The 23,658-nt window shown below is 41.8% G+C and overlaps 2 protein-coding genes across 5 annotated transcripts; one reads left to right on the top strand and one right to left on the bottom strand.

The window, feature by feature from the left end:
- The first annotated feature begins 306 nt into the window (after nt 1-306).
- washc4 (WASH complex subunit 4) lies at nt 307-13,294 on the top strand. Of its 2 annotated transcripts, none has more exons than XM_069686991.1 (33): nt 307-428; nt 1,478-1,617; nt 1,707-1,760; nt 1,843-1,908; nt 2,066-2,111; nt 2,204-2,271; nt 2,355-2,437; nt 2,657-2,699; nt 2,782-2,885; nt 3,177-3,297; nt 4,046-4,169; nt 4,257-4,384; nt 4,472-4,632; nt 4,723-4,849; nt 6,368-6,493; nt 6,597-6,704; nt 6,792-6,938; nt 7,046-7,125; nt 7,638-7,743; nt 7,975-8,091; nt 8,223-8,391; nt 8,621-8,775; nt 8,967-9,041; nt 9,130-9,234; nt 9,319-9,453; nt 9,738-9,846; nt 9,949-10,015; nt 10,680-10,766; nt 11,063-11,210; nt 11,339-11,435; nt 11,528-11,724; nt 12,047-12,143; nt 12,319-13,294. In XM_069686991.1, exons 1-33 carry the CDS (start codon nt 368-370, stop codon nt 12,378-12,380), a joined length of 3,513 nt encoding a protein of 1,170 aa, XP_069543092.1. In that variant the 5' UTR covers nt 307-367; the 3' UTR covers nt 12,381-13,294. The 2 variants fall into 2 exon arrangements, with proteins under 2 accessions (XP_069543092.1, XP_069543091.1); XM_069686990.1 differs by having other exon boundaries at nt 12,316-13,294.
- Nucleotides 13,295-14,403: 1,109 nt separating this feature from the next.
- Nucleotides 14,404-22,042, bottom strand: cnot2 (CCR4-NOT transcription complex, subunit 2). 3 transcript variants are annotated; one of them, XM_069685912.1, is made up of 15 exons: nt 21,999-22,042; nt 20,798-20,926; nt 20,612-20,684; nt 20,252-20,399; nt 19,959-20,141; nt 19,732-19,811; nt 19,145-19,270; nt 18,805-18,929; nt 18,546-18,663; nt 18,030-18,186; nt 17,159-17,220; nt 15,612-15,661; nt 15,423-15,523; nt 15,088-15,232; nt 14,404-14,969 (listed from the first exon to the last, which is right to left on the bottom strand). In XM_069685912.1, exons 2-15 carry the CDS (start codon nt 20,912-20,914, stop codon nt 14,883-14,885), a joined length of 1,572 nt encoding a protein of 523 aa, XP_069542013.1. In that variant the 5' UTR covers nt 20,915-20,926; nt 21,999-22,042; the 3' UTR covers nt 14,404-14,882. The 3 variants fall into 3 exon arrangements, with proteins under 3 accessions (XP_069542013.1, XP_069542014.1, XP_069542015.1); XM_069685913.1 differs by having other exon boundaries at nt 19,145-19,234; XM_069685914.1 differs by lacking the exon at nt 19,145-19,270.
- Nucleotides 22,043-23,658: the final 1,616 nt, after the last annotated feature.

Genomic DNA, 23,658 nt, shown 5'->3' with positions numbered 1-23,658 from the left:
CTTATTGCCTTTTCTTTTACTTATTTTTATTCTAGTTCTGTGTAAATTGTCATGCACCAAACAAATTCCTTGTATGTGTGAACCTACTTGGCAACCCTGACTCTGATTCTCTCTGTTGAAAGAGTACCGGGTGCCACAGCCAAAAATTTACATTTAATAAGAGAAAAAAAACTATTTATCCTTCTCTCTATTCATGTATCTATCTATGTATCCAACGATCCATCTATCCAATATTTGCAAGTGATCTCAGTTCAGGACTCCATTTCCCATGAGCACTTGCGACCATTCACAAAATCATGAGACCCATCATGGGACAGTGTTGCCCCACTTTTTAACAGCAGTGTTTTTGCCCACCTATACTGGCACTATGGCGGTTGAAACCATCGCACCTGACTGGGAGTTTGACCGTTTTGACGACGGTTCACAGAGTGAGTATCTGACGTGCTAATGTCAGCTGACGTTACCCTGCAGTCACTGTTAGCTTCCGCTGCTAGCAGGATGCTTTGACACTGGACACCGTCTATTTGCTGGCAGAGATCATTCTTACTGTCTATTGCAAACAAACGCTCGTCAATTGTGCCGATTTCAAAATGGTTTTCCGTTATATTTAGGCTGTTTCAAATCTATATAAAGTGTACACAGGGCAGTATTAATATAACGCTCAAATACGTAAAATTAAGTATCAACAGTTAGCTAACGTTACACACCGCCATCAGTCACCCAGCTGATCTGTTTGACAGACTGTTCGACCCTTGAGTAATTTTTGACAGCAGTTTTTAGTAAAAAGTAACAGCGGAATTAAACTTTCGAACTTTCTTCGTTTAAAGCAAACAAAAAGGAACAATGGCAGTGTTTCCTGGAGTAAATATTCAGTACTACTCATATAGGCTAATTAAAATTGGCTTGGATATGTAATTAGTTTCGTTTTCTGGCTCCTAAAATATATAAATTGTAGATATAATAAACATACATCTCTTTCCTTTCCTGATGTATTTAGATTGACATACTGTTAACTGCTAACTAGCTAACATTATAGCATCCCCAATGTTTACATCAGTATTAGTCTTGAACGCAGCTTCAGTCCTGCTAAAGTTCCATCCTCGGCCCCATTCCTTTCTCTATCTACAGGCTCCCTTAAGGTCAAATCATCCAGAAGCACAACCCCTCATACCACTGTTACGTCGATGACACTCAGCTCTATCTCCCCATTAAACCCAACAATCTGTCAGATTTCACCTCTCTTAAAAACTGCCTTGAAGACATAAAAACTTAGATGGGCCAAAACGTCATACAACTAAACGACAGCAAAACTGAAGCTGTGCTTTTAGGCCCCCAAGATGCAATCACACTGGTATCCATTATATATGTATTGTTTCTTTTATGCACTGTACAGCACTTTGGTTAGCTGCTGCTGTTTTTAAATGTGCTTTATACATAAGTTGACTTGACTAAAGTGATCAAGCCCTCCATCCTGCAGAAATACACTTGGAGGTTCAGCTGAAGAACTACAGCAGGTTTCTGGAGGAGTACACCTCTCAGCTGAAGGGGATCGAGGACGCTCTGGATGACTCCATTGGGGATGTGTGGGACTTCACTCTGGACCCCATCGCCCTGAAGGTAAAGCACCATAAACTACTGACTATACATCAACCTGAAAACACTGACACTGTTTAAACACAATCACAATACTTTCTACTGTCTTTCAGCTTCTCCCGTATGAGCAGTCGTCCTTACTGGAGTTAATTAAAACAGACAACAAGGTAAATACAGTTCAAATAATTCAGTATTTTTAATTGCAGAAGTTTTCCTGTATTTTGACACTGAGGATTGTGTTGTTTGCAGGTTCTAAACAAAGTCATCACAGTTTACGCTGCTCTCTGCAGTGAAGTAAAGAAGCTGAAGTATGAGGTAAGAATAGTCCCTTTTCCTGTAAGACAAACAAAAGTTATGTTAATATTTAGTGTTACGCAACTATACACCCTTTGTGCTCCATTGAGGTCCGACACAAGTGATGTGTGCTTTTTCTTCCTCATGCATTTGTTTAAAATACTTTGTTGCCTTGCAGGCAGAAACCAAGTTTTACAACGGCTTGCTGTACTATGGAGAGGGAGGTAATCCGTCAGCTGTTTTTATTGACTTTTATTCCAGGTTTATGCTCATGCTGGTTTACAGGGCTTCTTCAATAATTGTGTTTGTGTTACAGTGTCTGACACCAGCGTTGTGGAAGGAGAGTCTCAGATTCAGATGGGCAGATTCATCTCATTTCTTCAGGTAACAAATGATTAATTTCTGTCACGTTGGAGTTTATTGAAACACAGCAAACACTGACTGTTTCTGTCTTTGTCCTTCAACAGGAACTGTCCTGTTTTGTGACAAGATGTTATGAAGTGGTGGTCAACATCGTTCACCAGCTGGCTGCCCTCTACAACAGCAGCAAGTAAGAGCCTAAAACTGAAGCCAGTCACGTTGCACAGTGAATGTACTGTTCTTGTTGGGTGGGCTTAAATACCCGTGTTATCAAAAGACCCTTTATGCACTTGGCATGCAGTCATAAGAGCGGCTTACAGACTGCAAACCCTGTTAATTACTTGTTGCATGTTTTACTCTGACAATGTAAAACAAACTGTTTTAAGGCATCTCTCCTTTCATGTCTTAGGGTTGCAACAAAAATCATTGAGTCCTCAGGTGTTCATTTTCAGGTGGGTTTGAAGACTAGATTTATGTATGTCTTCGGTGAATCTGTGCTCTTGGTAAGTCTAAATATATCTCTCCTGCTTTCAGATAGTGTATGAGCACCTCGGGGAGCTGCTGGTGGTTCTGCTCACACTGGATGAGATCATGGAGAATCACGGCACACTGAAAGATCACTGGAAGATGTATAAAAGGTTAGCACACAGAAACGCACGCAACACAAATAGTGCAACAAGTGTCAAGACTAAGGAAAAGCTAAATATCAAAAGTTCCATCGCTGTTTGTCCGACACACTGTGGACCACTATGAAGGAAAGCTCTCAATGGTGCTCAAAGAAAAATCCTACAATAGCACAGAAAGCAAGAAGTTCGTCATCCATAGAAATGTGCATCCAGTTATTACTATTGATTTTATTATTCTTGTGAAACATGAAGAACCATGATCTAAATACTGTAGTGTTCTGTAATTGGATCCTCTGGTTGTAGGTTGTTGAAGTCTGTGCATCACAACCCTGGAAAGTTTTCCATTCCTGAAGAGAAGCTGAAACCATTTGAGAAGCTCCTGCTCAAGCTGGAGGGACAGCTGCTGGATAGCATGATTCTGCAGGTAATGCCATTTCTTTCACCCATTTTTTGTTGTTGTTACACTGTTTGTTGGGTGTTATTTGCACTGTCAATGCTTTATAACAGTGGTTCTCACCTGGTCGAGCCTCAGGACCCAACACCAGTTTATTTAATGACAAATGGTGCAGTTTGGACCTGAGACTGAATGAACTTCACAAAACACAACAGTATATTAGTTAACAAAAATGACCAGCAGTGCATAAGAGGAAAATATTCCCTCAAACAATTTATTCAATTAACAGCCTTTCTTCAACAGAAATAAACTAAAAAAGTGCAACTTTTGTCAGGCTCAAGAATGTAAACCTATCTGCACTTCTACACTTCTACTGCACACACCATGTCCTTCAAAATAAAAGCACAGCACAGACGTTTTACAGACAACTTTTTTTTTTCAAGCACACATCCGTGACCGACTGAAAACAGCTCTGCGACCCACTTTTGGGTCCCAACCCACCAGTTGAGAACCACGGCTTTATAATACACTGTTGGGGGAATTGAATTGTGCGTGTGTGTTTTTGCTCTTCGTTGATTTTGCTGTGGACTTCGGGTCGGAGGCTCTGCCCACTTCTTTGCAGGGTGGCTGGTTGTAAATTTAGAATTGTACATTTCTTGTCAGACTAACTCTCTGATTGGCACCCCGGCAACAACCCAGTGACCACTACATTGATAAGTATTTTAGGACTAAATACTTTAATTTCCCTGTCCTCATTATGTATGTGACTGTGTGACAGGCCTGTGTGGAGCAGAGATTCGATGATCCCGGGGAAGGAGTAGCTGTTTCCAAAAACAGTGCCTTTGCAGAGGAGTTTGCCCACAACATTCGCACCATATTCACCAACGTTGAGTCCAAAATCGGTCAGTTTCTATTGTAACGATGGACAGGTTTTATTTGTGACTTTTCCTTTCACCTTTAAAATGTCTGTGTCTCTGTGCTGCTTTCAGGTGAACCTTCAGAGATTGACCAGAGGGATAAATATGCTGGAGTCTGTGGCCTCTTCGTGCTTCACTTTCACATCTTCAGGAGTGTTGACAAAAAGTTCTACAAGGCGCTGCTGGACGTCTGTAAAAAGGTGTTTCTGTCCTCACAGATTTGTCTTCTTTCCTGAATCATGCGACACGAGAAACATCTCGTTAATGTGCATCTTACGTCCCTCCAGGTTCCAGCTGTCACTCTGACTTCCAACATCATCTGGTTCCCCGACGCGTTCCTCATCACTAAGGTCCCCGCTGCAGCTAAACTGATGGATAAGAAGAGTCTGCAGGCCATCAGAGTGCAGAGAGACGCGTACCTGCAGCAAAGAGCGCAGACTCTAACAAAGTCAGTGAGCTCAAAACAATCTGTTGATTCTGTGTAAGTTAGATTTTTATATATAAAAGTCTGATTGTTTCTGTTGTCTCGTCTGTTCAGGGACGTTCAGTCTTACTACGTGTTTGTAACGTCGTGGATGATGAAGATGGAGTCCATATTGTCCAAAGAGCAGAAGAGTGACAAGTTGGCAGAAGACCTGAACAGCAGGTGTAATGTGTTTGTACAGGTAAGGACTAGCAAGGACTACAGAGCACAGCGTGAAGACTACAAAGACCAGTTCATCACCCAATATCCAAATTTTACAATGCATCTTTATATCTAATGCTGCGTTCCAGACAACTGGGAACTCGAGAACTTCCCAGTAGAAATATCCGACTTCCGAACTCGGAGCGTTCAGGTGCGCGGCGCCAAACATAAATACAAAACATGGCCGACTGTGACGAACTGATGTTTCTTTGGCAAGTCTTCAGCCAATTTAACTTGTTTTTTTTTTCCTTTTTAATGTTTTCCAGAGTAACTTTATTGGAGAGAAGATGAAAAAAGTGGTTGTTTTTCAATTAACTGCAGGCAAATATGTATTATGTTGCTTTTCAGTTGATAGTTTACCATTACCATGGGTGCGGCCATTGTTGTTTGACGTCAGAAATCTGATTCTCGTGAAGCCGGGGTAGATTAATCTGTTCCAAGTTCACAAGTAGGAACTCTGACTTTGACTTTCCATCGCAATTTTTGTAGTTGGAGGTCAGAAAAACTCGACTTCCGAGTTGTCTGGAACGCAGCATGAGCCCCGGTTGTTCAAGAAGTTTTGATCAGAATGACCCGGAATTGGAAAAATTACTTTTTCAATCAGGTACTTCATCATACTTTAGTGCCGGGTTTTGAATTGAATCACTCTCCTCCAGATACAAACTTTTCAAGATGCCTAATCTGGATAACCAGCGCTCTAAAGAGGACTTTATATTCAGAACAAGAGTCAGAATATCCAGAATGAGGAAACTTTACGTTATTTAATTTAAAGGGACAAAAGAAAAAAATCACAATAAAACACCAAATGTCCCCTTTCATTTTCCATTTCCTCTACAGTCCGACCCATCATCTGACCAATAAAAATATATAAAGACAAACAAATATTTAAGGTAACATGACGAACAGACCTTGGACCTGTGGTAAATCATGTTGACCTCACCCAGATCCTGATGACCTTTATAAAAACAGTGGGGCTGCGTGGGTCTCGGGTTGGGTGTTGTATTCTTGTAGATCCAGGAAGACCTCTTAGACTCTCACGTGAGAGACTTCTTTTCACTGTGGTATTGTGATAAATAGAAAGTTAGAATGAAATAGTTTTTGTTTGATATTTAGACTATTTGTGGTCACAAAAGCCTTTATCTATTTCACTTTACTACTTACTTTACTTAAACAATATATTTATCCAAAAATGTATACTGTACATGTATGCTATACAATACATTTATACTGTATATACAACATGATGTAATGTTTTATTGTTTGAACATTTTAAAGTTTCATTATATTCCAGTTGTGAAAACCTTCTGCTTAGATCAGGATCCTTTAGTTTATGGATAAACGTTGATTACGTGAGCTAATCCCATTCAGGAATCCTTTTTGTCTTTCCATCCAATCTGAGAGCCGGTGTCAGATCACATTACTTAAGAACAACTGGGCCCTGGTGTAAATGCACCTGAGACGCATTGATTACCGTTCTGTCTGTGTTTGTCCCTCACAGGGCATCCTGTATGCGTACAGCATCAGCATCATCATCAAAACCACCATGAACATGTACATGTCGATGCAGCGGCCCATGACCAAGACCTCGGTCAAAGCTCTGTGTCGACTGGTCGAACTGCTCAAGGTGCGTGTGCGCCTTTTTTCAGTGTTTACGTGCTTTTCACCTGTGTGTTGATTGTTTGAGTCAAGTTAAATAAAGTCATGTGATGTGATGTGTCTCCCCTCAGGCTGTGGAGCACACATTTCACAGGCGCTCCATCGTTGTAGCCGACTCTGTTTCTCACATCACTCAGCAGCTGCAGTCTCAGGCCCTCAACGCCATCGGAGTCGCCAAGGTACAAACTCACACAGAGAGAATGAAGGACATTATGTGTATTTATTGTACGAGGAGTTGACATTGTGTTGTGTTTTTCTGCCTGAAGAAAAGGGTGATCTCCGACAAGAAGTACAGCCAGCAGCGGCTGGACGTGCTCTCGTCTTTGGTGCTGGCGGAAAACGCTCTGAGTGGTCCGAGCACGAAGGAGCGGCGCCTGGTGGTGTCTCTGGCTCTGTGTGTCGGCACTCAGCTGGTAAGTTGAGAGAAGTCGGTGGTTTATGGGACACGGATGCTTCTGTTTGCTGTTTTAAATTTGACTTCCTCCTCAGCTTGATGTTGAAATCTTGTGTTGTTGTGTAGAAAACCTTCAAAGATGAGGAGCTACCTCCGCTGCTGCTTGTGCTGAAGAAGCTGGATCTGATCAGCGAGCTGAGCGAGAGGTGGGGTTCATTTTCTTCCTTTGATTACATTGATTAGAATTTGAAGTGCTTTATTTTTATTTGGTGCACAGCACAATCAATTTCGTTGCCAAGAGCGGGCGAAGTGATTAACTCTTCAGTCTGTGAAGACAAACTTCCAGTAGATTCAGATTGGAGCCTGTGTGACGGACGTCTGTGTGTTAGAATCGATTGATTAGACTTTTTTATTGTGTCATTCATAAGAAAGGCTTTTAAGACACCAACTATTTGCAAAGATAAAAAGACCAGAAACCAATGTATACACATAGGTTAAAGTAATGATATTACAGAAATAAATAGTCCTGAAGTTTCTTCCAAGTTCTACAAATAAAAGTGTCCATCTTGTACCCATTAAGATTATTAAAATGTCACTTGTGGATGTTGATATCGGTCACAACTGCGTTTACATTCTTGGCAATCGTCCTTGTATTAATGGAAGAGACTTGATGTTTTTCTACTTTAAGAGTGTTAAGGCATAAACTGTTTTCTTTCAGGGTCAAGCTGCAGTGTGACTGTAGTTTCCTCTACTGGCACCGAGCGGTGTTTCCCATCTACCTGGATGATGTGTACGACTACGCTGTGGACGCAGCACGGATACACGTAAGCAGTCTGATGATCTGATGTCATGCACTCACCTTGTGTTGTTACGGAGACAGGAGTCGTAAAGCTTCACAATGATCACAAAGCACTTCTTTTATGTTCTTAAGCGTCAACCTCACTTTTTGATGGATCATTTGAAGGGGGAAAATAATTAAGATTTTTCTTCTGTTTGTGTTGATCGGCTGCTCCTGTGTTCTGCTCTTCTGTGACCACTGCGATTGGCCGGAGCAGTACATGTTCAGCGCCCTCAGGGACAGTGTGCCCTCCATGCTGAACGCCAAACACATGGAGTCATGTGACCAGCTGCTGGAGAGCTACGACAAGGAGATCATGGACGTCTTCCATGAGGTGAGAACAGATCAGAGAGAGAGAAGAAATATACAGCGTGCTGTAAAAGTGTGAGGATGTTTTAATCCTTGAAAACAATGTTTGTTATGAGCATTTATGACATTGTTCCTCTGGGTATGTGACGCTCTTAGCACCTGCTGGACAAGCTGTGTAAGGAGATTGAGAAGGACCTGCGTCTCTCTGTTCACACACACCTGAAGCTGGACGACAGGAACCCTTTCAAAGTGGGCCTAAAGGACCTGGCTCACTTCTTCTCCCTGAAGCCCATCCGATTCTTCAACCGCTTCATCCACATCAAAGGTGCAGAAAAACTGTGTTGATATTCTCTCTTTGTTTTTTGCCGGAATTTGATTGAAAAATGTTATTATAAGTCAACTCATTTGTTTTAAAAGTTTAAAAGCATCTATCTCATTTACTTGAATAATAAGCATGTGTATTCTGTAACTCTTTAATAACTCACTGATTACACCTGCTGTAAAATGGTGAGATGGTGTTCATAATATTTGTAATGTTTTTCTTGTCCCTGCAGCCTATGTGACCCACTACCTGGATAAAACCTTCTACAACCTAACCACTGTCGCTCTGCACGACTGGGCCACCTATAGTGAGATGAGGAACCTCGCCACGCAGCGCTACGGGCTCACCATGACGGAGGCTCACCTGCCCAGCCAGACCCTGGAGCAGGTCGCTGTGCTTAGAGTTTAATTTGGGGGGGGCGAAAAAAAGAATGAAAATGTTAAAGGCTTTATTAGAAGAGACGTTTAAGGAACACTTAGCCAAAGCATCAAAGTACAAAATTATCAAATATTTAAACAACAACCATTAAATCAGTGTAGTGGAAGTGATCTATTGTGGTCTTTGCGTGTTCTCATCAGGGCCTGGACGTTCTCGAGATCATGAGGAACATTCACGTCTTTGTCTCACGCTACCTTTATAACCTCAACAACCAGGTAAGACTTACAGCATCATTGTTCCCCTTTTTATCTTGAACAGAGCAGCTGTCTGTGCTTTGTTAACAGTTTGTATACTGTTCTACAGATCTTCATAGAGAAGGCAAGCAACAACAAGCACCTGAACACCATCAACATCCGTCACATCGCCAACTCCATCCGGACCCACGGCACCGGCATCATGAACACCACGGTGAGTTTACAGGAGATGCTGTGGTGGTGTTTTCTTTTACTAACAGATCTCGGTGCATTAAAGCTTTCTTTGTTCTCTCATCAGGTGAATTTCACCTACCAGTTCCTGCGGAAGAAGTTTTACATCTTCAGCCAGTTTATGTACGACGAACACATCAAGTCCAGGCTCATTAAAGACATCCGCTTCTTCAGAGAGACAAAGGACCAGTCCGATCAGAAGGTAACCCCTCTTACCCCCCCCAGTAACACAAACAACACAATTTGGGTCAAGTTTGGTCAGATGGTTTTCACACCAGTTGAGCCCTAACTAATGAAAGCTGGGTATTAAAAACTAGCCAGAGACCAGCTGCTTAGAGATCTGCCAATCTTTGAACCGCTAACACTTCAGGGGGATATTGCAGAAGGATTAGACAGCTGTTTTGAAAAATCATATCACTAAGCACAATAATTGATCATCTCCAGGCTAATTCTTGTTAATCTGTAGTCACCCGTGTTTTCTTGTAGTATCCATTCGAGCGAGCGGAGAAGTTTAACCGCGGCATCAGGAAGCTGGGCATCACCCCGGAGGGACACAGCTACCTGGACCAGTTCAGACAGCTCATCAGCCAGATTGGTGAGAGAACCACAAATACTGATTTTGGCATTTAATCGTTACTTTAATTTGATCTAATCCCCAGTGCAGACAAATGTAATCACCCTGTTTGGTTTTTTTAAGGTAACGCTATGGGCTACGTGCGTATGATCCGTTCTGGAGGCCTCCACTGCTGCAGCAGTGCTATCAGGTAAAAGAGAGCGGATCCAGCCCTGGTTATATTTGTGCTCCCTTGCAATGTTGATATGAAGGTCTTGGGCTGAATCAAGACCCTGTCACACGTGCACTCCTGACATTTAACTGAAATTTCAGGACCGTCCGGCCCTGACATTTTCTCGAGTTGCCGTTTCACCCATGTCTCTCACAGCAGGAGATTTCTCCCTGTCAGACGATCGATTAACTTACTGGACACTCTCCCCTCGCGCCCTGCCTCTCACATACCTGGAGCAGCGTCTCCATACATGCTCGTCCGAAACACTCACACACACACACAGTGATGTCTGCTGTTACGTCCCTCTTGTAAATGCATTGATTGAGGTGCGATGCCTTCTGTTAAATACTGACCTTATTCTGGTTTAGAAGATTTTAATTGCAGCTGTGTAGTGTCAGCCTCATTAGTCGGCTGACCCACGACTTATTCCCAACATTTTACTAGGAGGCTGGCAGGAGAAAGTTGGGGTAAAAAATTCTGCCGTTTGCGTTCACACATGCAGCCCACCTGTCAGGAAATGTTCAGGAGTGCAGTGCATGTGTGAAAGGGCCTTCAGTCTGAGAGTCTCTGAAGGTTAAATCTGATATAAACTCTGAAGTACTGTCTTTTCTGTTAAATGTCACCTGTGTGTTTTTGTCTTCAGGTTTGTCCCTGACCTGGAGGATATCGTCAACTTTGAGGAGCTGGTGAAGGAGGAGGGACTGTCAGAGGAGACTCAGAAAGCTGCTGGGTAAACATCTGAAACGTTGCCACTTTATGTCTCTACATTACAGCGTGCATGTCAGTCCTTCACTGGCACACAGTTTGTTCTTCTGGAGATTATTACTTTATTAATGGATGTGGGATTGGGGTTATGTAAAGTCCAGTGTCAACTACAGTAGAATACTTCTGTCATGCACACAAACAACTGTGCTTCAGTTGCGTCTGCAGTCAAATCTTAAGATATTTGCAGTGTAATTCAGTATTTAAACAGCAGGGGGCACCACAGCTTCAAACATGTCCTTTAATAGTGTCTGTACTTCTCAGCGTCCTGGATTCAGTGTTGGGAGATCTGACCAGCAACTCAGCAGAGGGGACGGAGTACTTCAAGATGCTGGTGGCCGTGTTTGCGGCTGAGTTTCGCAGTGCCAAGAACATGCACCTGAGGAACTTCTACATGATTGTTCCCCCGCTGGTCAGTCCGTCATTTGTTTCTATCCTACACCCGGTCAAGCTGTTTTCCTCTTGTGATGTTTTTAATTTGTCTCTGTGGTTCTTCATCATTCCTCTGTGTAACTGATACACGTCTGTTCTCTCCCACAGACTGTAAATTTCGTCGAGCACTCCATCAGCTGCAAAGAGAAACTCAACAAGAAGAACAAAACAGGAGCTGCTTTCACAGACGATGGCTTTGCTATGGGTGAGTGAGCTTAAATTTAACACACTAATACTCATTACTAGTACTGCTTTCTGACCCACGCTGTTCTTCCCCTCTGTTTCCGTTTCTCTCAGGTGTGGCGTACATCCTCAAGCTGCTCGACCAGTATCTGGAGTTTGACTCTCTGCACTGGTTTCAGGCCGTCAGAGATAAATACAAGAAAGAGATGAACGCGGTGGTGAAGGAGCAGAACGTGCAGTCTGCCAGCCAGGACGAGAAGCTGCTGCAAACCATGAACCTCACGCAGAAGAGGCTGGATGTCTACCTTCAGGTGAAGATCCTGTTGAACTGCTGAAGAGGATGTGTGGCAGGAAATCATCTAGGACATTTAATTTTAATACTGAGTGATCTGTTACCACTTCCTGTTTGAAACCTATCTGTGGATGTACAGATAGTGATCTTTAGGTTACTTTCAATGCAGTTGTTGCTCAAACTGTTGTAAGCAGGCCAAACCACAATAACCGACATACCTCTGTATTCTGAACACCGGCGTGCACCTGTCGTTGCTGCCTGCCGCCTCTTCCTCTGTGCCTGAAAACCTCAGATGTAGATCTATAGCTCACTCTGAACTCTTTGTCTTTCTTTTACATCAGGAGTTCGAGCTGCTCCACTTCTCGTTGAGCAGCGCCCGCATCTTCTTCCGAGCAGACAAGACTGCAGCCGAGGAGACGCAGGAGAAGAAAGATAAAGGTTAGAGGCTGTTGTGATGATTAATGGAGCCTTTTAATTATGCAAAACCACTGGTGCACCCACTCTGTTACACAGGCTTCTTATGGAGGATACATAGATAGAAAGATAGTGCTCTGATTAATGTAGGATGGGGTCTGTGTGTCTCACATATTACTTCCCGTCTCTCCTCCAGAAGAAGCTGCCAAAGCGGGAGGTGCTTCAGACGGCTCGACCCCGAATGAACCCGCCTCAAAGTGATCCAGCTGTGGGATCAGTGTTCAGAACATGAAGGGTACTGCAAAGATGCCAGAAGAAGAGTGAAGCAGACCACTGAAATGTGTGTGTAGCTCCGGGAGAGACGAGTGGAAACTGGATCAAACACAGTTAAAGGATGTTTGTTTTAAGTCCATCATCTTCACTAGAGAAAGAATATGAACTTAAAGTGCGACTGCAGGAAGTGTTTCCTTTGTTTCCAGAAACAGCAATGTAACATCTCACAGCTTTAAAGTGTTTTCAACATCCAATATATTCAGTTTGAATTTGTAGCAAACAAGCAAATTAAGTTAAAAAGCTCAGGCGGTGTAACAAGCGTAGATCCTTTCCTTTAACATGCTGCCTTTCATACATCCAGTCTGTCTGGACTGGCTTATTTTTCTACAGTAGAAGCCTCAGCTGAATGTTTGCCACCAATCAATGACTAATTTACATCTCTGATTTCATTTCAACACCTTGCAGCATCGTTGACGGTGTCCAATGTACTAATGGTGATTGATTGTTCACGGCCTTTAATGGCAGCTCTGTTCTTAATGCCTCTGTCGATGATCGCACAGTCACGAGGATTCAAGAACATTTTCATTGTATAATGTTTGATTTTGTTTGTCAGTTTTATACATGTATGAACAAAGTTGTGTGTGCCTTTCTAAACTGTGGACATTTTTGTAAAGCCTAACTAATTAAGAAAAAGGCATTAAAACACCCTGGTTTAAAGTGTTGCATAGTAACAAGATTACCTTGTTTCTCTGCAGCAGCAGATGCATCATACTTTTTTTTTTAGTTTCTTGATTTTGTATCTATCAACATGTGAAAAAAAGAGGCCATAATTGGTCAGAAATACATTCCATGAATTAACTTGATTGAAGAGAAAGTCTTTGCAGACTAATAAAACGTGCACTTTCAACAGAATTGAGGGTTTCAATGAGTTTGTACTTCGTTCCTTTAAAGTCAAAACTTCAAGAGACCTAAAAGCATAGGAGGATAACGATACAAGCTCAACTAATGATCGTTATGGAGTGAACATCAAACTTGTTAACTAGTATTATTACTAGTAGTATTCATTCACTGATGTTTTGTGCAAATTTAGTTTAAGTTATGAGGGAACGCCGTCATGAATAAGAGAAACGACACACACGACAGTTCAGGAAAGCCTTTTCTGCTTTAATACAAAGAAAAGAAGCTTTTCACTTCAGAAAATACAAGATTGGTCTGGATTTTTTTTGCTCCTCAAATGGTCATTTTCCCGTTTCCTATGAAATGCTGCTGTTCACTGCTGTTCAAACAGCTTCAATTGAAACACATCCCCTCTTTTGCTTTGGAACTCCAAACTCGCGGGATGCTCTCCGTGTTTAATTTTTCTTGTTTTGGCTGAGAATCAGGCCTTTCCTTTAACGACATTTTAATGTTGTGTTATTTTGATGTAAGTGCCCGCAGTGCCATGTGACACCCTGTCCAGCAGATCCAGAAATGTCCTGTTACGTCCACATATTGCATCCATGCTCACCTCATAAAAACGAGGTACAAGGCAGGGCAAAATATCTTCCAAAATAGATGTCATATATATATATACATACATATATATATATATAGCAATCATATATACACATTCGTACATACATATACTAATTTATGTGATGCAAAGAAACAAAAAATGTACACATTTCTTACAAAATTGTAACAAAGACTGGAAATAGTTTTGTTTGCTCTGGAGCAACATCGTGTAGCTGTTTAGCCTCTGTGAGGATTCGTCCACACACCAGTCGTCTCCCAGATTTGTGTCCATGTTCAACCGGCACAGAAGTCACAGAGAGACAGACAGAGGGAAAAACAGAGGATGAGACAGAGAACAGCTTGTTGGTGCAAATACAGAGGTATTTAAATGGAAGGAAGAAAAAAAGGTGAGATGAAAAGGGATGCATGTGGAAAAGTTGCATGAACCCCCTGCACCAAAACAACAAATGGAAAAGGAAAAAATGTTTCAGGGAGTGTTCACATAAAAAAGCACAAACAAATTTTGTGTTCTTTTATTACTAAATATAGTGCAACAATAAACATTGCATTTCTTTCAACCTTTAACTTGCGTCGGAGGATTTCAACTTTGCTTTCCCTGACTTTCTTCTGTTCTTAACACTTGTGAAAACGAGGCGTAACGCTTGTTCTGTCACTGTCCTGTGGCACAAGGTCAGTCCTCCTCTCTGCAAGCTATCAGGCTTCAGATTCAGAGACGTAAACATAACACAGACCCTGCTCAAAACAAGACAAAAAAATAACAGCAGGAACATAAAGAATAAAAACAGAACAAGTGTTGGTGTTTTGGGCAGCATGTAATTTTGGAAAAGGCAGGGCAGTTTGGATGGTGGCGACGACCCCCGCAGTCAAATAGCCAAATCCTCGAGGAATAAAAACCAAGCTGTGTGAGCCACAGCGCCCCTCCTGGACAACAGTGCTGTGTGCAGGAGCAGCTGCGGCCTTTGGACTGGTCGGGCCTTAGAAGGCCTGCTGGGCTGGGTTGTAGTTGAATGTTGTTGGCACGTGAGGCCTCTCTTCCAGCTTGTCGTACTCCAGATGAAATTCCTAAAAGATGCAAACACAATTCAAACATGATCGAGAAAGGCCGAATGCACAACAAAGGTAGCTTAGCACAGATGCCCTAGAGCTTGATAATGAAGGCAGCAGGGGGACAGATTCTTACCTTAGCTACTTTCCTCCAGTTAAGACAATCAAAAAAGTAGTAGGTTCCCCTCTCGTACGTGTTGGTCTTCAGTGTCGGCTCCATGCCCGGTGCTCTCGTTATCCAAACCCGCTCCTCTTTGTGGTACCTCCAGTCCCGGTTAAAGCTGGACGGTGAAGTTTGAAAAGTTCAACCAAAAATAGGTAACAAAGCAAGCGTCCAGCCTGTGATGCTCATAAAAGTCTATTAATCTACCAACCATAAGCAGCTCGATTAAACTACAGCCAAGCTACTAGCAGTGTGAATTTTACTTTAATATTTCTGCACAATCATCTTTCAAAAGGTTCAACACTCACAGCTCTACTGCTGCGAGAAGCTGTAGCAGGTCTCCACCGTTCATGTAGTATAGGTAGAACAGCAGGTCTTCACCATATCGAGCCAGTTTGATTGCAGCCAACTAAAAAGGCAACAAAGAACATGTAAGTTTTGTACCCATATGTGCAAGATTACAACCGCTATTAGTGTGCTCTGATGCTCGTAATTACCTTGTCCCTTATGTGGATATTGGTTAAGTATTCAGAGGGAACATGGAAATCTGAAAAGGGAAGCACAGGTACATTAGCAGCTTTCAGATGAGCGACTATGACACAGAAGAACACTTGTCTGCCCTCTCCTGCAGGTGGAGAGATGTGAAGATTCACGCTCTTTAATACAATAAAAGTCACAATGAAAAATTAAAACAAACCAAAACAGAGCTGGCTGCACAACGAAGCCTCAGCTGGTTACCACCACTGATTGCATACATATCTTTTAATACAGTCTATGGTTACCCTAGGGCTCGTTTAACAATCGCAGTTGCGCTTGTGAGGCAAATTAACTGAAACACGCCAAGCTGCTACTTTATTGTTGCTTGGTGCAAAAAGATAGCTCGCCATCTGATATCACCTCACACTGGCGCTGGTTAATGCTGTGGCTTCATAAACGGACCGTTCACGGAGCAGACGTGCCGCGGAGTGTTAACTGTTAGCGGCTACACCTGCAGCACACACGGCCTGAGGTTGTGTGTGCCGACAGGAAGTAAGATACAGTGAGTTTTCGTTTCCAAAAGTTACCGTCACTGAGCTGGTCCCGCTAATCAAACATACATTTGAACATAGTTACAAACGATAGACTTGTAGGCTGCAGTTGCGTTACTTTACTGTATATCGTCTATTTGTATTTATTTTATAAAGAAACGTATCGCTCCACCTGAACTCTCTACTTTTACATGCGAGAGTCACTGAACCAAGAGTGATAAAAGTAGGAGGTAATATTCGGTTATGTGTTATTTCTTCGACTCATAATTTAAAACATTCATTAAGGTGTCATGTGAATGTTTTGCAAGATTTCCTCTCAGTACTTAATGAATGCTTCAGCTGTTAACAGCCAGCTGTCTTGTACTGACAAAGCCGCCTGATGCCACTATAAGAGTAACAGACAAACACATTTCTGAAGCTCTGCTGTTACGCTTAGATTTTTTCCACTGAAACAAACAACGGCGGCATATTTCTGTTTATACAGAACAGAAAGGCAGAATAACAGTCCTGACATGAACAGCAGCAGCAGAGCATCATGAGAGCTAATGGTTTAAAAGACTGGATTTAAGGATATCATTTAGCCAATCATATTAAAAGGATAGTTGGTGCTTTTTGAAGTGGGGTTGTATGAGGTACTTATCAATAGTAAATGCACTACATACAGTAGATAACAGTCAGCATGGGTCCTGTTACGACAAGCCAACTAGAGTTCCTACACTGAAGCTAAGTGAAGTACCGCTGCAGACGGGATCAGGAGTACCACTTACATTAGCCACTTAAAAGAGTCCTACATATAAACAAACATTTCGGTTTAAGTGTACGCTGTATTTTATTTTTTTGTCTCCGCTTCACATTGACGTCAGACATGTTTGACTCTGTACGACGGCTGTCTATACCCAGCGTGCAGCGCACAGTATCACAACAAGTGTTTGTGTCAGCGGTTTGTAGAAGAGAAAACAAATATAACAAAATACAATATTATAAAGCCATCTACCCCCACATTAGTTATGTCTTACCAATGTCTTGAGGTCGACATGGTGATGAGGCCCATGGAGAGGCAAACTTGGGGTACAGGTTTCTGTCAGGAAACAAAGTTGCAGTTAGTTCTTAAGATTTTAAACATCAAAACAGAACATTCAGTTAACACACTAATAAAATGAAAGTAAAGGTACAAACTAACACAATAACTAAATGAAGTCATCAAGTGGAAGAGAGTCTGGGGATGAACTATATTGGATTTTTTGCCAATATCCGATATGCCAATATTTTCCAACCCTTTTTGCCGATTGCCGATTTGGATACCGATATATTAGGCACGTGTTTTTTTCCACCTAATAGCAGAGACCATCAAGTCTCACCTGTAGTGAAATTGATATCATGCCTTCTCTTATTGTAGTGGCCAAAAACTGCCATACCGAAGACATCTTGCAACCTTCTTCACGCTTGACAGAAGAGGCGTTGGACAAAAGGTCACATGTCTGATCACTCACGTTTCTGAGCGCACCTGAATGCAGCATCCCCCCGAAACACGGCAGTGAGGGAGACATGCCCGGACATGTTTACTGCACCTACTACGAGACATCAGTGATCGCTGACGAACTCTTTTTATCGTGTGTGCGTCTATGAATATGTAAGTTAGTTTTGCACTGATGTTTATGTTACACTCTGTTAGCGTCGGCTTTTGCCACAAGTGTATTTTCGCCGTGTTTGATGTTGTTAAGTCCGGTAAAATGACGAGAATATGAGCTAACTGTTAGCTAGTTAATGTCATAGCATTACGTCAAGCTTTTTTAGAGAATCATTGAGCATAATTAAAGTGTTGTTTTATCATTGTTTTATATTTATTTTTCATTGGACAATATATTAATCCTATTTTCTTAGTCTTACTCTGGTGAGTTTAAGTTGAGTCCCAGTGTCGTGAGGTCGCTTCCTAGCGCCAGATGGACCATCCCCGGATCCGTCTCTGCCGCCCGGATGAACGTCAGCAGGCCGATCATGCCGAATTGGTCTGTCACCATTCCTGAGGGAATGTTCGTCACCCGACCTGCAGCCGCAGCGGGGTAAATCAGAGCTCAAAAAACAGCTGAAACTGTTGATCTACAGTTCATACTTACTGTCAATACATTACCTCCACATTTCTAAACCACACTGTGTGCACGCATCGGAGAGCAAACCAAGCCAATTATTTCTTTAACAAGTGATGGCCACAGACAGACTGATGGAAAGATGATGATGGTCTGTATCATACTGAACATATTCTCTTGGTTTCCTTTCTGTAGCCTACCCTTTAATTATCTAACCCCAAATACAGGGTAGAGAGCCCAACTGCCTCACCCAAGTTGTGCGATTAAGAAGGGATGTCTCAGTGGAATTGGAGCGATACGATTGGCTGAGAGGTCTCACCATCGGGCAACACCTGGATCCCTTTCTTCTGGTTGTTGTTCTGTGCTGAGGCCGTCTTGTCTCCGGGGAACTTGGGACCATCTGCATTGGATGTGCTCTTGCTTGTGGAGTTCAAGTTCTAAAGAAACAAAGAAAAATGCATTTAAACACACAAGAATAACACCTGGAAAATTCATCCTAATTAATTCTCTCTGATGTGAAACCTTAAAAAAGCATAAAAGAAACAAGAGAACCTGAGCTGTCAGTGTCTCACACTTACTGTTTTGCTGTCATCGTTGTTCAACGAGGGGTCCTTGTAGTTTGGGCCAGGCAGTGCAGGGAAGTCCTCGTTATGGATGGAGAAATCCTGTGTCTGTTCGGTTGATGGCTTCGTCACCATGCCAACTTGATGAACACAGTGAAGCAGAGATTATAATTCCCGAAGGTGTCATAAGCAGTGAATCATAAAAGCAGTTCTTATTTCTATGGACTTAGATCTGCAATAAAACAAAACCTCAGCTAGTATTAAGAACCTAATCTAGAGTCTGATATTCACTTCCTCTACGGCCACTGCTTAATGGGTGTAAAAATAAGTTCTTTTCTGCAGCCTAAAGGCCTACCATAAGGAGCCCGTCCAGCCAGTGGGTTGAGCACCGGTGTTGGGTTTCCAGTCCCTTCTCTCCGACTCCTGTCTGCTAATGCAGGAAAGTCTGACAAATCCAGTCCCGTTACATTTTCACTCCCATCTGCAGCAATAGGAAGGTTAGGAACTTTAATATGTAATGTCACCTACAACGCAATTTAACTGTGTAATAATGTGGAAATGATAAGCTTCATTTAAATTAATATAATATAACCCTTCCTTATGAGTTCGTAGAGTAATTACTCGCTGTTTTTCAGGAGTCAACGATAAAATGACCAAAAATTACCCAGATCTTCTCAAAAGAGCCGGATAAGTTTAAACTGATTTACACTGTGTCCTAATGCAGCCATGCATCTAAAAGTAGTTGTGCATTTTACACTGAGCAAGTTCCTCTTGTAATGATGACAGCCCAGAAAAATGCTCTCAGCAATACAAGATGAAAACAACAATAATGACATCACATTAGAATATGGCATATTCTGTATTTGTGTTTTTTAATGATATTCTTAATCCAAAACTAGTGATCTTTGGGGAGCTTTACCCACCAGGATCAATCACACTAACCTGTGCCGTTGAAGATGTTGCTTGATAATGAGTTGTTCATCCCGAAAGTCTGATTGCGGTTCATACCAAATCCTGACATGCTGCGGGGACAAAAGGAAACCAAAATAACAGATGAGGCCAGCTTCTAAATATTAGCTTTAATTTAAAAAGAAACGTGAAAGGGAACCAGATTTCTACCAGCTGTATTACGCTACTAAACACGTGTGAGTGAGACAGGATCTGTCTACCTGTTTATGGTGAAGGGCTGGCGTGCTGGTTGCTGTTTGGGCATACAGATGATGCTGGGTGAGCTGCGGTTGGGGCTGCCCAGCCCCGAGCTGCCCATACTGTTGGTCCTGCCGCTCATTCCGATGCTTTGACCGACCTGAGAGTGGTTCAGCATGTTCCTCGAGTTCATCGGCAATGTCCCCCTGTAAAAACACCACCAGGTGGGTTTTCATTTTTTTTGCTTATGTCATTTATATTTCCAGGTTTCATGCAACTAAACTAAGTCTTAAAACTTAGATACATTCATACACACCTGCTTGGTGAAGGAGGGGTATGGAGGGACATTGTGGGGACCCCCGTTGTGGGGGTGATATGACTTGATAGCTGCGTGCCTTGCGTTAGATTTCGGTTTAACTGAGGCGTATTGTTCCCCATGCCCCTTATCGAGAAGCCAAGTGCACCTTTAGAAAGACACAGGAGAGAAAACAGTGAAAAACAAATATTGTCAAGCATCCCAGAGGATATTCTCCATTCAAACTTTCAGTTACTGTAGCCACATAAATACCTGCCATGCTTAACTGCATTCATAAATAAACTGCAATTTATTTTCACTCAAAATATGCCGCATATAAGAAGGTTGCTATGTGAAGGACTGTGGGAATGAAACACTTACTTTGTGGGCCGTACAAACTTGCACCAAGCTGTGACAGCTGCCCTGACGATGATGGTGAGGGAGAGGAAAGCATCTAAAGGATAAAATTTGAGGACAGGACAGGTTAAGGTAAATAGGAAAACATCTGTTCTGATGTTACCTCAAAGAATGAACAGTGAAGAGTGTGTATATTATGGAAAATCTCACGTCTTTGTCCGACCGATGTGGGAACATCGACGGCTGGTTGTAGTACATGCTGTCATCAGTGAAGTCGTTATCGACAACCTCGACGAACTCTACAAATTTCTTTCTAGCACCAAACATGCCTTTCGTCACCTGAAGAGAGGGAGGAGATGCTGTTAAAGACGTGCAAAGGAAAAAAAGATTGGCAAGACGTAGAGAGCTGAAATAAAAACACACATACAACTTTAGTGACAATGATTTCTGTTTGAAACCTTATGTTGCAGGTGTAAGATAATTTAGCTTCAGCTTAAATAGAACAATAATTGCATAGCTATTAGCATACAATCATTCTTGAAAGGGACAGAATTGCACTGTATTTATTGTGCATCTCGTTGTTCAATTCATTCCCTAATATTAATAACCCAAATATGTGATTATGTGAACTTTCACTGTACTTTCTGAGTTTACCTTTATATCAAATTGAAATTATGGATGCTGCAACATACATTATCACTTCTTTTGTAGTCACTATGACATATTTGGCATCTTGAGGATGTTAAAATAAAGTTAGCGTATAATTTTTAATACTGGTTGAAGAAGTTGAACTTCCATAACAGATCAAAGTATACATTTTAACCATTATATTTGTTAAATAGGCCAGCAGAAAGTAGAATTCGGCATTAAGTTACCCCTTATTAAACTTGTTTGAGTATTAGAATCTCCTAATAGTTGAATATTTGAAAATTTTAAACTGTTGAGAGAATAAATAGCAGCAAAGCTAACCTGCTAGTTAGCCAACGGTCGTGTAGCTAACGTTAGCAAGCTAAGTGCTTGTAATCAATCTGAGTTAGCTAAGCTAGCTTCACGTCAGTTTGCAAGGGGGCTAATTGTCACAACATCCGAGTCCTTTAAACTCCAAAAGGCTTGACTAAACCACCAAGCAGCAGTCACTGTAGGGCAGTAATATGGGCCCTCTCTGCCTCCATATAACCACAGTCAGCTGTCCGTTTTCTCGGCTCAGTGTGAAGCTCAGTGTGAAGCTCCGTTTGCAGCAGCAGCAGCAGCAGCAGCAGCCAGAGCAGCACAAGCTAACAGTTGCTGGAGCTAAAGGCTAAAGACCTCTCTAACCAAACGGAGGGAAACCACTAGATAAATAGCTCATGCTTACGGCGTAAATGTATTCCGAAGCGATAGTATATAATGAAAAAAAGTACAAAACCCTCACCGCATCAATTTCCCTTCTCTACGTTAGATCCAAGATGGCTGTGTGTACTCTGAAAGAGGGATAGCCTTTACCCTTTGACCTAACAACCTGCTGACCACTTCCGTACACAAAACTCAACCTGTCAGAAAAGTGTATCAGTCCCACAGGATGACAACAATCGGGCTGAACAATCGGGAACAGCCGAGCAAAATTCAAAAACCTTTGGGAAATTATGAACATTATAAAAATAAAAAAACACTGTTGAGCTCTGCCTCCCTCCTGTGACCATCAGATATTTTGCATTATGAAAATACTGTGCAGTCTGTTGATGCTCACAACAGAGGATATCTCTTCAAATAGAGAAATGAATGTCACAGGAAACTTAGTTGACTTTATTTCATAATTATTTTTGTACAGTTCTAAATAAGTTTATTCAAAACACTTTGTTTACCCTCTTTGAGCAGTGTGTTTAAAGCTCCTGTGAGGAGTTTTTTGCTTTTTATGAAACAAACTGAGTACAAACTAATTCTAAGTACTCTATAGCAAACCTCACCATCAGGGACAAGATTTCTTTCTAGTTATTTTTAATGCATGAAACTGCTGGTGGGGGGTAGGTGTCAGACAAAGTGAGTAACTAGGAAATTAAGGCTTATTTTTCTTAAATATTATTTTGTTGGAAATGCTGTCTTTAACACATTTTGGCTGGCGTAACCGTAGCTCAAGTATGTCAACAGTATTGTCATGTGTATTGTAAAAAGAAATACAAGAAATCTCTTTTTTTTCTGTCTCTCTCTGCCACAATATCCATCCATCCATTATCTATACTGCTTATCCAATTCAGGGTCACAGGGAGGATGGAGCCTATCCCAACTGTCAATGGGCGAGAGACCGGGTACACCCTGGACCAGTCAATCACAGGGCTGACACTTAGAGACAGACAACCTGTCACACTCAGATTCTCACCTACAGAAATTCAGTTACCAATTAACCTGACGACTGTGGGAGGAAGCTAGAGTACCCAGACGGAACCTACGCATGCACCGGGAAAACATACAAATTCCACACAGAAAGACGCACTTCGTCCCAACCGGAGATCGAACTACGAACCTTTGAGCTGTGAGGCAACAGCGCTAACCACTGCACCACCAGGCAGCCCCTACCACAATATATATATATATACACAATATCTTTTGGATGGGAGAAGCAACAAAAGAAAATGAATGTGTTTAATGATATCTTCAATGAATTAGGGTTTCCTTTTGCAGTAAATTGCGTTATGTTATCAAGTTGTGGTAGTTCGATACTAATGATTTATGCTGCTGTATTTACAATCCTCAGAAAAAGTCTGCTGTCATGAGCCCTCAGGTTTTCCAAACCACACTCCTTTACGGTGATCCAAAAAAAAGTTCAAAAGAATTGTGGTACTCACAGCAAAGATTGCCTCTGTGTGCAGAAACCATGTGAGGATGTCTGTGATGTAAAAACCAAAAAAATCTACAACTGCCCACAATTTTAAAAGAAGTCTTTTCATGGAAATAGAAATTCTTCCAAAAGTTAACAATGATTTAGTTTGTCTTAGTGACATTTAAAGAGAGCTTGATATCATCACATTGAAAGATTAAATCTCCAAATTCCCTCTTATCACAGTCTTGTATTATTCCAACCATTGTTGTATCATCTG

Source organism: Semicossyphus pulcher, unplaced genomic scaffold (genome assembly GCF_022749685.1).
Source record: "Semicossyphus pulcher isolate SPU_LCO1_2020_fin unplaced genomic scaffold, fSemPul1.0.p SCAF_8, whole genome shotgun sequence".
NCBI classification, from domain to species: domain Eukaryota; kingdom Metazoa; phylum Chordata; class Actinopteri; order Labriformes; family Labridae; genus Semicossyphus; species Semicossyphus pulcher.
The sequence above is the reverse complement of the archived record's forward strand: the minus strand, read 5'-3'. Positions and strand labels throughout refer to the sequence as shown.

Excerpts from the sequence above, each read along its gene's own strand:
- cnot2 (XM_069685912.1), bottom strand. The coding sequence starts at position 20,914 with ATGTTTGGTGCTAGAAAGAAATTTGTAGAGTTCGTCGAGGTTGTCGAT. Across the intron at positions 20,400-20,611 it reads AAGTTTGTACGGCCCACAAA|GTGCACTTGGCTTCTCGATA; the intron begins GTAAGTGTTTCA and ends GTCTTTCTAAAG. Across the intron at positions 14,970-15,087 it reads ACTGGAGGAAAGTAGCTAAG|GAATTTCATCTGGAGTACGA; the intron begins GTAAGAATCTGT and ends TGCATCTTTTAG.
- washc4 (XM_069686990.1), top strand. The coding sequence starts at position 368 with ATGGCGGTTGAAACCATCGCACCTGACTGGGAGTTTGACCGTTTTGAC. Across the intron at positions 6,939-7,045 it reads TGTGTGTCGGCACTCAGCTG|AAAACCTTCAAAGATGAGGA; the intron begins GTAAGTTGAGAG and ends GTTGTTGTGTAG. Across the intron at positions 10,016-10,679 it reads TGCTGCAGCAGTGCTATCAG|GTTTGTCCCTGACCTGGAGG; the intron begins GTAAAAGAGAGC and ends TTTTGTCTTCAG.